Source organism: Somniosus microcephalus, chromosome 3 (genome assembly GCF_052327205.1).
Source record: "Somniosus microcephalus isolate GS21.2 chromosome 3, FLI_Smic_1.0, whole genome shotgun sequence".
Classification (NCBI taxonomy): domain Eukaryota; kingdom Metazoa; phylum Chordata; class Chondrichthyes; order Squaliformes; family Somniosidae; genus Somniosus; species Somniosus microcephalus.
The window spans coordinates 211,207,847-211,221,880 of NC_140989.1; the positions used below are offsets into that span (position 1 = coordinate 211,207,847).

Consider the following 14,034-nt stretch of genomic DNA (forward strand, 5'->3'; position numbering starts at 1 on the left):
ATGCAGTCCAGTTATAGACTCTCTCCTAGTCTACGATCCACTCCAGTTATAGACTCTCTCCCAGTCTAGGATCCACTCCAGTTATAGACTCTCTCCCAGTCTAGGATCCACTCCAGTTATAGACTCTCTCCCAGTCTAGAATCCACTCCAGTTATTGACGCTGTGTCTCAGTGCAACATCCAGTTCATTCATAAACACTGTCCTTGTGCCAGATCAAGTCCGATTGTTATATCTGTTTCTTGTTTTACACATTGCACATCCCAGGTTTACACCGGCTCTGATTTTTCAATACCAGCCTTTGAGCAGCTGTTGGCTTCAGTGTCTGTGCTAACTGCTTGTGCATTTACATGTTCAGTATTCCGATGAGGACCTGAAACCAGTTAAGAAGTACAAGGACCATGATTACACCGCTCAGTACTCCCCTTGGTCTTGTGACACCATTGGTTCCTACATTGGCAGCAAAGACGCACAGCCCAAAGACGTTCTGACTTCTAGTGGCATGGAGATGACGGTAAGGCCAACTCTTGCATCACTTCGATAAGATATGGTGTAAATAATGGCACCAGTTCACTCAAAGCATCGCTGGCCTGGTGAGATTCACCAGTGAGTAGCTGAGCTACACAAAGCAGGCATGTCTTAGTCTGAAATCAGTTAGTCGGTCTCAGCCAGAATAACAGCGAGCTACCGCGGTGCGCCTCAGTACCTCTGAGCTAGGGAGGGAATAAAATCCACCAGGATTCCTGAGAATAGTCTCAGGTGTGAGGCCCCCATGGTGGAATGACCCGCTGATAATTCATTGTCCTGGTTTACACGTTAGTGTTGGTACTTTGGCGAGGTACCTGCATGTTGATGGACTCAAGGGAGCACGACCAAACCCACGGCGAGTATATCCAAGCCCAGGGGGGAGTCTCCCTATCCCAGGTGATTGCCCCACACTGAAAATGGTGTCAGCATCACATTGTGCAGTGTGTCCCCAAGAAGCATGCAGTTGATTAGTTGATGAAGTTAGCTGTTTACTTTCTGCTGAATTTTGTGCTCATTTAAGGTGTAATTGTTGTGAGTGTAATACTTTTGTTTACTGCGGCAGTGTCAGTAGGTTAGGTACAGCACGGGTTAGATACAGAGTAAAGCTCCCTCTACACTGCCCCATCAAACACTCCCAGGGCAGGTACAGCACGGGTTAGATACAGAGTAAAGCTCCCTCTACACTGACCCATCAAGCACTCCCAGGGCAGGTACAGCACGGGTTAGATACAGGGTAAAGCTCCCTCTACACTGTCCCATCAAACACTCCCAGGGCAGGTACAGCACGGGTTAGATACAGAGTGAAGCTCCCTCTACATTGTCCCATCAAACACTCCCAGGGCAGGTACAGCACGGGTTAGATACAGGGTAAAGCTCCCTCTACACTGTCCCATCAAACACTCCCAGGGCAGGTACAGCACGGGTTAAACACAGAGTAAAGCTCCCTCTACACTGTCCCATCAAACACTCCCAGGGCAGCTACAGCAGGGGTTAGATACAGAGTAAAGCTCCCTCTACACTGTCCCATCAACACTCCCAGGGCAGGTACAGCACAGGTTAGATACAGAGTAAAGCTCCCTCTACACTGACCCATCAAACACTCCCAGGGCAGGTACAGCATGGGTTAGATGCAGAGTAAAGCTCCCTCTACATTGTCCCATCAAACACTCCCAGGGCAGGTACAGCATGGGTTGGATAGAGAGTAAATCTCCCTCTACATTGTCCCATCAAACACTCCCAGGGCAGGTACAGCATGGGTTGGATAGAGAGTAAAGCTCCCTCTACATTGTCCCATCAAACACTCCCAGGGCAGGTACAGCATGGGTTGGATAGAGAGTAAAGCTCCCTCTACATTGTCCCATCAAACACTCCCAGGGCAGGTACAGCATGGGTTGGATAGAGAGTAAAGCTCCCTCTACACTGTCCCATCAAACACTCCCAGGGCAGGTACAGCACGGGTTAGATACAGAGTAAAGCTCCCTCTACACTGTCCCATCAAACACTCCCAGGGCAGGTACAGCAGGGGTTAGATAAAGAGTAAAGCTCCCTCTACACTGTCCCATCAAACACTCCCAGGGCAGGTACAGCACGGGTTAGATACAGAGTAAAGCTCCCTCTACACTGTCCCATCAAACACTCCCAGGGCAGGTACAGCACGGGTTAGATACAGAGTAAAGCTCCCTCTACACTGTCCCATCAAACACTCCCAGGGCAGGTACAGCACTGGTTAGATACAGAGTAAAGCTCCCTCTACACTGTCCCATCAAACACTCCCAGGGCAGGTACAGCACAGGTTAGACACAGAGTAAAGCTCCCTCTACACTGTCCCATCCAACACTCCCAGGGCAGGTACAGCTCGGGTTAGATACAGAGTAACGCTTTTGTGATAATATGCATTAACTTCAGAAGTGTGAAGCGGTTTGGCATTATCATTGTCAACAACACCTAATCTTAGTGTTCTATTTGATTTGAGAGTTTAGTGATAAGTCGCAGCAGTTTAATGGTGTGTGGGTGGGGTGTATGCCCATGAAGAAGCAGGTTCAGGCCCCAAAGTCATGTCATGTAAGGCCATTACAACGCAGCGAGAGAAAGAGAGAGGAGAGTTGACTCTCGCCAATGAGGCACCACTCAGTCTCAACCCTAGAGGTGAAAGGACCGTGTGCTGACTAACTGCACCATTGGCGTAACTATTTGCAAAGCATTAAACCCAAGGACACTGCAAAGGGCAGTGATAGGGCCATGTCATTGGAACAGTCGGGGTGTGTGTTGACTCTGTGCTGGGTTTATTTCACGTGCCCTTTGAAATGGTGAATCATTGACGGTTAGCGATGATTGTGTACTGCTGTTCTCCGAACTCTGTGTGCAGGATGTAAGTGGTAACTGCACACGAGAGACAAATGTGTTGTAATCCGTGGAATCCTTCCTACCTGGGGTAGTATGTGTACTCTGTATGTCCTGAGATTAAATTCCAACCCTCCCAAACGTTCTTTATTGAGCCGCCCTCCATTCACCTCGAGTTTGAAATGGGTCGGCCAGTGTGTGTAATGATGGAGATGGCGCCAGGGTTCTAGTCATGGTGATCGCAGTGAAGTCATTCGCGTTCTAGGTTAAGTCTTTTCAGGCAGTTTTGATGTTTCCACTTGTGGGGGGAGACCAAAACTATGGACCATAAATATAAGACAGTCACTAATAAATCCAATAGGGAATTCAGGCGATCCTCTTTACCCAGAGAGTGGTGAGAATGTGGAACTCGCTACCACAGGAAGTAGCTGATGCGAATAGTATAGATGCCTTTAAGGGGAAACTAGATAAGAGGGAGAAGGGAATAGAGGGTTATGCTGCCAGAGTTAGATGAGGAAGGATGGGAGGAGGCTTGAGTGGAACGAAAATGCGGGCATGGACTGGTTGGGCCAACTGGCCCGTTTCTGTGCTGCATATTCTATGTAATGCCTGACGTGATAACCCTAGTGCTGCCCTGTGTTGGGAGGCAGAGCCGAATAGCAGCCTAGTACCTTTGTGTGCACTTCATCAGGTGAGGATCCAAAATGGTTTGCTGCTGGTGAGTTGCATCTGAGGCAATGTTGCAACTTAAGTAGGAGACGGGCAGATTTCTAGAGCTATGTTGGTGCAAAGCAGTAATCACTACTCGACTGTTACTCATGAGTTCCCTGTCTTTTGACAGAACGTTGACGGTAAGGGCCTGCGGGAGCAGCTGATGAATCTGGACCTTCAGAGGAGAGCGGCTGAGACCAAGGAGGAGGATCCCATCATCCCGTTTGGGGAGTTGCCAACTGTTTCCAAATTTGGTGCCATTTCTCGCACCTCCAAAACCAGCTATCAGACAACGGGGCCTGTGCAAGCTATGGCCTCACAAGGCATTGCCACCAAGCCCATCAGTGTCTCAGGTAATGTATGCTCCAGGGACAAGCTGTGCTACAGCAGCTACTGTCAGCAATCAAACCCGATATTCCAGCGAGTGACGGATATTAACTCCATCCCGGATATTCCAGCGAGTGACGGATATTAACTCCATCCCGGATATTCCAGCTAGTGACGGATATTAACTCCATCCCGGATATTCCAGCGAGTGATGGATATTAACTCCATCCCGGAAATTCCAGTGAGTGATGGATATTAACTCCATCCCGGATATTCCAGCGAGTGATGGATATTAACTCCATCCCGGATATTCCAGTGAGTGATGGATATTAACTCCATCCCGGATATTCCAGTGAGTGATGGATATTAACTCCATCCCGGATATTCCAGTGAGTGATGGATATTAACTCCATCCCGGATATTCCAGTGAGTGATGGATATTAACTCCATCCCGGATATTCCAGTGAGTGATGGATATTAACTCCATCCCGGATATTCCAGTGAGTGATGGATATTAACTCCATCCCGGATATTCCAGTGAGTGATGGATATTAACTCCATCCCGGATATTCCAGTGAGTGATGGATATTAACTCCATCCCGGATATTCCAGTGAGTGATGGATATTAACTCCATCCCGGATATTCCAGTGAGTGATGGATATTAACTCCATCCCAGATATTCCAGTGAGTGATGGATATTAACTCCATCCCGGATATTCCAGTGAGTGATGGATATTAACTCCATCCCGGATATTCCAGTGAGTGATGGATATTAACTCCATCCCGGATATTCCAGTGAGTGATGGATATTAACTCCATCCCGGATATTCCAGTGAGTGATGGATATTAACTCCATCCCGGATATTCCAGTGAGTGATGGATATTAACTCCATCCCGGATATTCCAGTGAGTGATGGATATTAACTCCATCCCGGATATTCCAGTGAGTGATGGATATTAACTCCATCCCGGATATTCCAGTGAGTGATGGATATTAACTCCATCCCGGATATTCCAGTGAGTGATGGATATTAACTCCATCCCGGATATTCCAGTGAGTGATGGATATTAACTCCATCCCGGATATTCCAGTGAGTGATGGATATTAACTCCATCCCGGATATTCCAGTGAGTGACGGATATTAACTCCATCCCGGATATTCCAGTGAGTGACGGATATTAACTCCATCCCGGATATTCCAGTGAGTGACGGATATTAACTCCATCCCGGATATTCCAGTGAGTGATGGATATTAACTCCATCCCGGATATTCCAGTGAGTGATGGATATTAACTCCATCCCGGATATTCCAGTGAGTGATGGATATTAACTCCATCTCGGATATTCCAGTGAGTGATGGATATTAACTCCATCCCGGATATTCCAGTGAGTGATGGATATTAACTCCATCTCGGATATTCCAGTGAGTGATGGATATTAACTCCATCCCGGATATTCCAGTGAGTGATGGATATTAACTCCATCTCGGATATTCCAGTGAGTGATGGATATTAACTCCATCCCGGATATTCCAGTGAGTGATGGATATTAACTCCATCCCGGATATTCCAGTGAGTGATGGATATTAACTCCATCTCGGATATTCCAGTGAGTGATGGATATTAACTCCATCCCGGATATTCCAGTGAGTGATGGATATTAACTCCATCCCGGATATTCCAGTGAGTGATGGATATTAACTCCATCTCGGATATTCCAGTGAGTGATGGATATTAACTCCATCCCGGATATTCCAGTGAGTGACGGATATTAACTCCATCCCGGATATTCCAGTGAGTGACGGATATTAACTCCATCCCGGATATTCCAGTGAGTGATGGATATTAACTCCATCTCGGATATTCCAGTGAGTGACGGATATTAACTCCATCCCGGATATTCCAGTGAGTGACGGATATTAACTCCATCCCGGATATTCCAGTGAGTGATGGATATTAACTCCATCTCGGATATTCCAGTGAGTGACGGATATTAACTCCATCCCGGATATTCCAGTGAGTGATGGATATTAACTCCATCTCGGATATTCCAGTGAGTGATGGATATTAACTCCATCCCAGATATTCCAGTGAGTGATGGATATTAACTCCATCTCGGATATTCCAGTGAGTGATGGATATTAACTCCATCCCGGATATTCCAGTGAGTGATGGATATTAACTCCATCTCGGATATTCCAGTGAGTGATGGATATTAACTCCATCCCGGATATTCCAGTGAGTGATGGATATTAACTCCATCCCGGATATTCCAGTGAGTGATGGATATTAACTCCATCTCGGATATTCCAGTGAGTGATGGATATTAACTCCATCCCGGATATTCCAGTGAGTGATGGATATTAACTCCATCCTACAAGTCGGCCTGAGAGCCACATTAACTGTTGTAAATTAGAAGGATTTCAGACCATTGAGACCTCAGTGCTCCCTGGTCAGCCATCAGTGTTAGGAGGATGCTTCCTGGATTTCTTTCCTTCTCTCTCCCTGACAGGCTGATAAAACTCCCTCCACGGAGAGTGCAAATGTGAATATCAGTTATACTGGTCCTGTAAGTCTACTCTTTGAAGTAATGAGAAATAAAGTGACCACAGTAAATTGGGCTGAATTGTCAATGGGTGAACCAACAGACAAACAGTGGGAAATATTCAGAAAAGCATTTGGTACACTTATAACCAGCACATACCCCTAAAAGGCAAAAGCTCCACTTGTGCAGTTAAGCAACCTTGGTCAACAAACGAGGTAAGCAACAGCATCAAGCTGAAAGAAAAGGCTTACACAAATACAAATAAAACATCGTGGACCGGTACAAAAAATAATTTAACAGGTTAAAGGAATATTGGTCCTTAGCACAGATTGAAGGTGATTGGCAAAGGAACCAGAGACGACGTGAGGAAACATTTTTTTATGCAGAGTTCTTGTGATCTGGAATGCGCTGCCTGCAAGGGCAGTGGAAGCAGATTCAATAGTAACAATCCAAAGAAAATTGGATAAATAGTTAAAGGGAAAAAATGTACAGGTCTCTGGGGAAAGAGCAGGGGAGTGGGATTAATTGGATAACTCCACCAAAGATCCGGCACAGGTACGCTGGGCCGAATGGCCTCCTGTGCTGTATCATTCTGTGATCTCAAGGGGCCTGGAAGACAACAACAACAAGCATTTATATCGCTCTTTTCACGTGGTAAATGGGTGGAAGTGATGCTTCAGTTGTACATAGCCTTGGTCAGACCCCACCTGGACACAGCGTTCAGTTCTGGGCACCGCACCTCAGGAAGGGTATATTGGCCTTGGAGGGGGAGCAGCGCAGATTCACCAGAATGATACCAGGGTTCAAAGGGTTAAATTATGAGGGCAGGTTGCATCAACTCGATTTGTTTTAATTCCCCTGAGTTTACACGGAGGTGTGATCTGCACTTTTTCATACAAAGGGCAGTGGAAATCTGGAACTCTCTCTTCCAAAAAGGCTGTGGATGCTGGGGGTCAATTGAAATTTTCAAGACTGAGATGGATCGATTTCTGCTAAGAGTATCGAGGGATATGGAGATGAGGCGAGTTAGTGGAGTTGTTACAGATCAGCAATGATCTGATTGAAAGGTGGAACAGGCTCGAGGGGCTGAATGGTTCCTGCGAGGTAGGCCCAGCCTCTAGCAGGTCTACTGCCCTGTAGCTACCGGTGAATTTCAAATGCCAGCAGTGTTGTGGAGCGGAGAGGGCTGGCTGGTGTATGACACAAATACAGCCTCAAAACAGGTAGCAGTCACTGGAGTACTTGTCCTCACAGGAGAGGCTTCCTGGGGCAACTGAGTACAACCCTTCAGATTGACAATAGTCCTTCCTGTTTTCACCATACCAGCTGGTTAAAACAGGTGAAACCATAGATTTCTCTGAACTTGCCTTTTTTTATCCACAGATTACAATCCATATGGAAACCAGAGCAGTTGGACGAACTCGCCTGTCTCGTACTCGCCTCACCAAACCATGCCTACTCAGGGACATTTCATCGACAGGTAAAGCATTCTAACCTCATCCAACTATCAATTGCCACCCCTAACACCTTCCCAGATAGCCTCAGTGCAGTACAATGAGTAACAACACCACTCGCTTTACCCAGAGAGTGGTGAGAATGTGGAACTCACTACCACAGGGAGTGGTTGAGGCGAATCGCATAGATGCATTTAAGAGGAAGCTGTATAAACACGAGGAAGAAAGGAATAGAAGGATATGTTGATAGGGGGGAGATGAAGTAAAGTGGGAGGAGGCTCATGTGGAGCATAAACACCAGCATCGACCAGTTGAGCCGAATGGCCTGTTTCTGTGCTGTAAATACTATGTCATGTAATTCTATGAAGCTAGGATGTGCTGCTATGTACAGGCGGATAACGTTTTGACATAAGGGGGATACCCTTATCAGTGTGTGCAGGTCAGTGGTAGGAGGCAGACGCCACAACCCGGCATTTCCAACAGGATGCGTTCCTCGCTGCCACCAAAGCTTGAGAAAAGCAAAGTACAGGAAACTTTGTGATATCTGGGACCGGCGTGTTGCCGATCTATCAAAACTGCCGGACATACAAACTTAATGTTGAAGCATACAGAGGTTTTCATCTCCGTATCTGACAACAAACACTGTTGCTTAGCAACAGCTTCTAAAGAGTCGGCTGCAGCTGCAAGCGTCTCTAGCTGAAGCTGTTGCTATAGCTACAGACCTTGCAGTGCCTGACTGGGGAAAAAAAAGAACGAGATCTAAAAAAACTTATAGAAAACGGCTCCTGATTTTTGCCGTTAGATCAAATATTCCGGACATACAACCTCCGGATAAACCAAAATTTCCTGTAAGAGTCAGCACCTTCAGGAAAGGCGGGGAGTGGGTCCATGGAACTATACCCCAGTGAGAGGCAGCACCTTCAGGAGAGGAGGGGAGTGGGGCCCATGGAACTGTACCCCAGTGAGAGTCAGCACCTTCAGGAGAGGAGGGGAGTGGAGCCCATGGAACAGTACCCCAGTGAGAGTCAGCACCTTCAGGAGAGGAGGGGAGTGGAGCCCATGGAACTGTAACCCAGTGAGAGTCAGCACCTTCAGGAGAGGAGGGAGAAAATTAGTCATTGTTTTTTTTTATATACACAAATGTCTATTTAGTAATTAATTTTTTTACCACACTCCAGAGAGAGGCTAAACATGCAGGAAATAGCCACCCATGGGAAGCACCCTGTGCACCAAATGCCTCCAACAGACAGGGAGCAACTGCGGCTGGAGCTACAACAAGTCAACCAGCAGATCAGCCAGCAGAACCAGCTCCGAGGGATTGAGGTATCTAAATAACCTAACTTCCTGAGTGTCTGCAGGCCTTAGTGTGAAACTAAACAGAATAGGATAACCGGGGGAGGAGGGCAACGCGGAGGGGAGGAGGGCAACGCGGAGGGGAGGAGGGCAACGCGGAGGGGTGGAGGGCAACTCGGAGGGGTGGAGGGCAACGCGGAGGGGTGGAGGGCAACGCGGAGGGGAGGAGGGCAACGCGGAGGGGAGGAGGGCAACGCGGAGGGGAGGAGGGCAACGCGGAGGGGAGGAGGGCAACGTGGAGCGGAGGGGTGGAGGGCAACGCGGAGGGGTGGAGGGCAACGCGGAGGGGAGGAGAGCAACGCTGAGGGGTGGAGGGCAACGCGGGGGGTGGAGAGCAACGCGGAGGGGAGGAGGGCAAAGCGGAGGGGAGGAGAGCAACGCGGAGCAGTGGGGAGGAGAGCAACGCGGAGGGGTGGAGGGCAACGCGGAGGGGAGGAGGGCAACGCGGAGGGGTGGAGGGCAACGCGGAGTGGAAAGGTGGAGGGCAACGCGGAGGGGAGGAGGGCAACGCGGAGCGAAGGGGTGGAGGGCAACGCGGAGGGGTGGAGGGCAACGCGGAGGGGTGGAGGACAACGCGGAGGGGAGGAGGACAACGCGGAGGGCAATGCGGGGAGGAGGGCAACGCGGAGGGGTGGGGAGGAGGGCAACGGGGAGGGGAGCAGGGCAACGGGGAAGGGTGGAGGGCAACGGGGAGGGGAGGAGGGCAACGGGGAGGGGAGGAGGGCAACGGGGAGGGGTGGAGGGCAACGCGGAGGGGTGGGGAGGAGGGCAACGCAGAGGGGTGGGGAGGAGGGCAACGGGGAGGGGAAGGCGGCAACGGGGAGGGGAAGGCGGCAACGGGGAGGGGAGGAGGGCAACGGGGAGGGGTGGAGGGCAACGGGGAGGGGAGGAGGGCAACGGGGAGGGGTGGAGGGCAACGCGGAGGGCAACGGAGAGGGGTGGAGGGCAACGCGGAGGAGTGGAGGGCAACAGAGAGGGGTGGAGGGCAACGGGGAGGGGTGGAGGGCAACGGGGAGGAGTGGAGGGCAACGGAGAGGGGTGGAGGGCAACGGAGAGGGTGGAGGGCAACGCGGAGGAGTGGAGGGCAACGGAAAGGGGTGGAGGGCAACGCGGAGGAGTGGAGGGCAACGGAGAGGGGTGGAGGGCAACGAAGAGGGTGGAGGGCAACGCGGAGGGGTGGAGGGCAACGGGGAGGAGTGGAGGGCAACGGGGAGGAGTGGAGGGCAACGGAGAGGGGTGGAGGGCAACGGGGAGGGGAGGAGGGCAACGCGGAGGGGAGGAGGGTAACACGAAGGGTTAACAGGAGCGTTATCAGTCAAATTATGACACCGAGCCACATAAAGAGATATTCGGCCAGGTGACAAAAAGCTTGGTCAAAGGGGTAGTCGGTTAAGGAGAGTCTTAAAGGAGGAGAGAGAGGCGGAGAGGTTTAGGGAGGGAATTCCAGAGCTTAGGGCCCAGGCAGCTGAAGGCACGGCCGCCAATGGTGGAGCGATGAAAATCGGGGATGCGTAAGAGGCCAGAATTGGCCGAGCTGAGAGATCTCAGAGGGATGTAGGGCTGGAGGAGATTACAGAGATGGGGAGGATCGAGGCCATGGAAGGATTTGAAAACGAGGATGAGAATTTTAAAATCGAGGTGTTGCCGGACTGGGAATCAGTGTCGGTCAGCGAGCACAGGAGTGATGGGTGAACGGGACTTGGTGCGAGTTAGGACACAGGCAACAGAGTTTTGGATGAGCTCAGGTTTACCGACGGTAGAAGATGGGAGGCCAGCCAGGTGTGCGTTGGAATAGCCAAGTCTGGAGGTATGCACTGATCTGAACTCGCTTGTTCTTTCATGCTCCAGGCTGCTAATAGCCCAGTGCTACTGCAGCGAGAGGTCACCAACCTCGGCCCACAGCAGCATACCTCATGGCCCAGCCTGATGTCCAGCGAGCAGCTGAGCTTGGAGCTACACCAGGTCGAGAGGGAGATCGGCAAGAGGAAGCACGAGCTGGAAACGGTGGGTGCTGGCTGGGGAGTCTCCGCGGTGAAGCCTCGGCCCAATCGCCATTTCTTCAAAACTGTCTCATCTTTATTGTAACTGAGCTCCAACACCACAGGTCCCCACCCAGGGATAAGCACCTACACCCTGCCTATCATGTGATTCAAGCTGACTCCTGGGCTGGCTGCTCCCTAGGGACCTCCTTTGCAACTCTATCCTTGACCATCATTTTGCCCTTTCTCCCCAATCTCCTCTCTTCCACTGTTTGAATTCCCCTGGCTCTAATATTGGGCACATTTTAGTCCTAACTACAAGTTCAATCTGCAAGTTTAAAGTTACCTGGGCCCACTGCCTATCCCCCGACCATGCCTGCCCTTTGTCTTCTCTGGACGTCAAGATGGCGCTTCTCTACTGGACTACACCGTAAGAGACAACTGCGTTGACTCTGATCTGCTATTTTGTTGCTTAAGTTTGATGGTAACTTTGTCTAGCCTACAGCCCATTCTGCTGTTACCCACTGAGCTTATGACTGTCCTACTGGTTTTCAGCTTCAACTACAGTGTGGTTCCTGGCCAGAAATTCACTCTCCCGGGCCGTAGTCCATTTCTCCACCGCTTCTGGATCTTATGATGACCTCTAACTTCGCCACCGTTTCTCTGCCCCACGATTGATTCTGCACACCTCCTGGCTCTTCATTCCCACGTAAATACCTCCAGCAGTGCGTCCTCTGATGCACTACCCTTGAAATAGCTTCTGGACTCACTCGCTCTCCACATTTGTCTCCGAACCTGGACATCAGTTCATCAATGCTCCATGCCCACTCCACCCTACCTACGTCAACTTTATCCCACCACGGGACCTCTGACTGTGGACTCCCTCCTATTGTCTCCTCTTTATTTCCTGTCTATTATCAGGACATACATATCCTTATCTTGCTATGTAATTGCACCTACGTAATTTGAGTTTCCTGTGTCCATTCTCGTGTACGTTTTGGCTGCCGCTCTGGACCCGAGCCCATCACTCCTTTTTCCCCTTTTCTTCTTTTCTCTTTACCCCTCCTAGGCCCCTCTCTCCTGTCATCATGCCTCCTTTTATTTCTCCCCTCTCGGGTACTCTGCCCTCCCAAATCCCTACCCCAACCCTTCAGCATTCCTTGACCTTACACTCTCCTGCCGCCCCAGGCTTAACTGCCTCTTGGATAAGCCTACAGCTTCCCTCTGTGCCTCTCTTGACATCCTCCGAAGAGCCCATCGAGGCACTCGCCACTGCCTCCTTGCGAGCAGCAATCCTAACTGCCCCATCCAACTCTCTTGCCGTCCTTCCTGCCCAGCGCGCCCGCTGGGGCTAATCTATCTGTTGGATCCGTGATTCTTAGAGTATGATGTTTTCCAATAACTACACAGAGGCTGTAACTTAACAATCAACAGGTGTTTACTGGAGGAGGGTAGTCTCAAGACTGGCAGTACAGAGGCATGCTCCAGGCTTATATACAGGGATGGTCACTGCCGGTACTACAGTATACAGGAGCTGTAAAAGTAGTTCTCTCTTAAAGGTACATACACTACAATTCCTCCCCTTTTAGATTAGCAGTACCCATAATATTCAAATAACAATTAACACTTTAACATGCACATTAAACAGAAATAGTCCATTTGTAGATTCAGTCTTTGGGGCGACTTCCTGATCCTTTCTGGATAGCGCCTTTCCTGAGGTTCTTGTTCTTGGTGCGGAGGCGATTCTGGCCCCCTTTCGTCGGTTAGTTCATCCGTTTCCACTGCTACTGTTTCTGAGGTAGATGTCAGGTTCATCCCCAGGTACGCGAGACATGGGGTTGACTCGTTCCTGTGACGCTAAGATCTGATCGACGTGGCGTCTCACAATGTTCTCCCCGACATCCACTGTGTACATTAATGGCCCCTGCCGTGTGCATATCGTTCCGGGTTGCCATTTCTCTGTTCGGTAGTCACGGGCCAAGACTGGTTGTCCTACATTGAAGCTCCTTGTCGGCTTCTCATTGATGTGCTGGAATTGTTTATCCTCAACATTTCTTCGCACATTTGGTCTGAGCAAATCCAGACGAGATCTCAACCTTCGGTTAAAGAACATCATGGCCGGGGTCTGGTTGGTAACTGCATGTGTCGCATTTCTGTAGGCTAACAGGAAATTGTCCACCTTATGCTGTAGTGGAATTTCATCATCGCACATGGCCTTTATCGCCTTTTTAAAGGTTTGTACGAACCTCTCAGCCAATCCATTTGTGGCTGGATGATACGGGGCGGATGTGTAATGCCTTACCCCATTCCTTCTCATAAATTTCCGAAACTCTTCGGACACAAACTGTGGTCCATTATCAGAGCAAATCTGCTCTGGCAAGCCGTTCCTGGCAAATATGGTCCGTAGGACTGCAATCGTTTTCTCTGTAGTGGTTGAGGACATTTTTATCACCTCAGGCCATTTCGAGTGAGCATCCACTGCTATTAAGAACATTGAGTCCATGAATGGACCAGCAAAATCAATATGCACCCGTTGCCATGGAGAGGAGGGCCACTCCCATGGGTGTAGAGGTGCATGTGGTGGTGCATTTTGGACCTTCTGGCATCCTGAGCAGCTCTTGGTTAGATCCTCGATTTGTTGATTGATCCCCAGCCACCACACATAAGCCCTAGCAAGGCTTTTCATTTTCACCCCTCCCAGATGACCTTCGTGAAGCTCATTTAGCACTCTCTCCCTTAACTTGGGTGGAATTACCACTCGGGATCCACACATCACTGTCCCCTGGCATACTGACAGCT

At 49.9% G+C, this 14,034-nt stretch overlaps 1 protein-coding gene across 4 annotated transcripts in view; it reads left to right on the forward strand.

Annotated features, from left to right (window-relative positions):
• The window catches only part of LOC147121689 (roquin-1-like), a 414,634-nt gene that overhangs the window by 384,334 nt on the left and 16,266 nt on the right, over positions 1-14,034 (forward strand). For all 4 annotated transcript variants that reach the window (XM_085982135.1, XM_085982134.1, XM_085982136.1 and 1 more), the window contains 5 exons: positions 356-511; positions 3,707-3,929; positions 7,833-7,929; positions 9,082-9,226; positions 11,105-11,260. In XM_085982135.1, the coding sequence (XP_085838261.1) occupies positions 356-511; positions 3,707-3,929; positions 7,833-7,929; positions 9,082-9,226; positions 11,105-11,260 (777 nt within the window). The remainder of the gene's footprint in view (positions 1-355; positions 512-3,706; positions 3,930-7,832; positions 7,930-9,081; positions 9,227-11,104; positions 11,261-14,034) is intronic.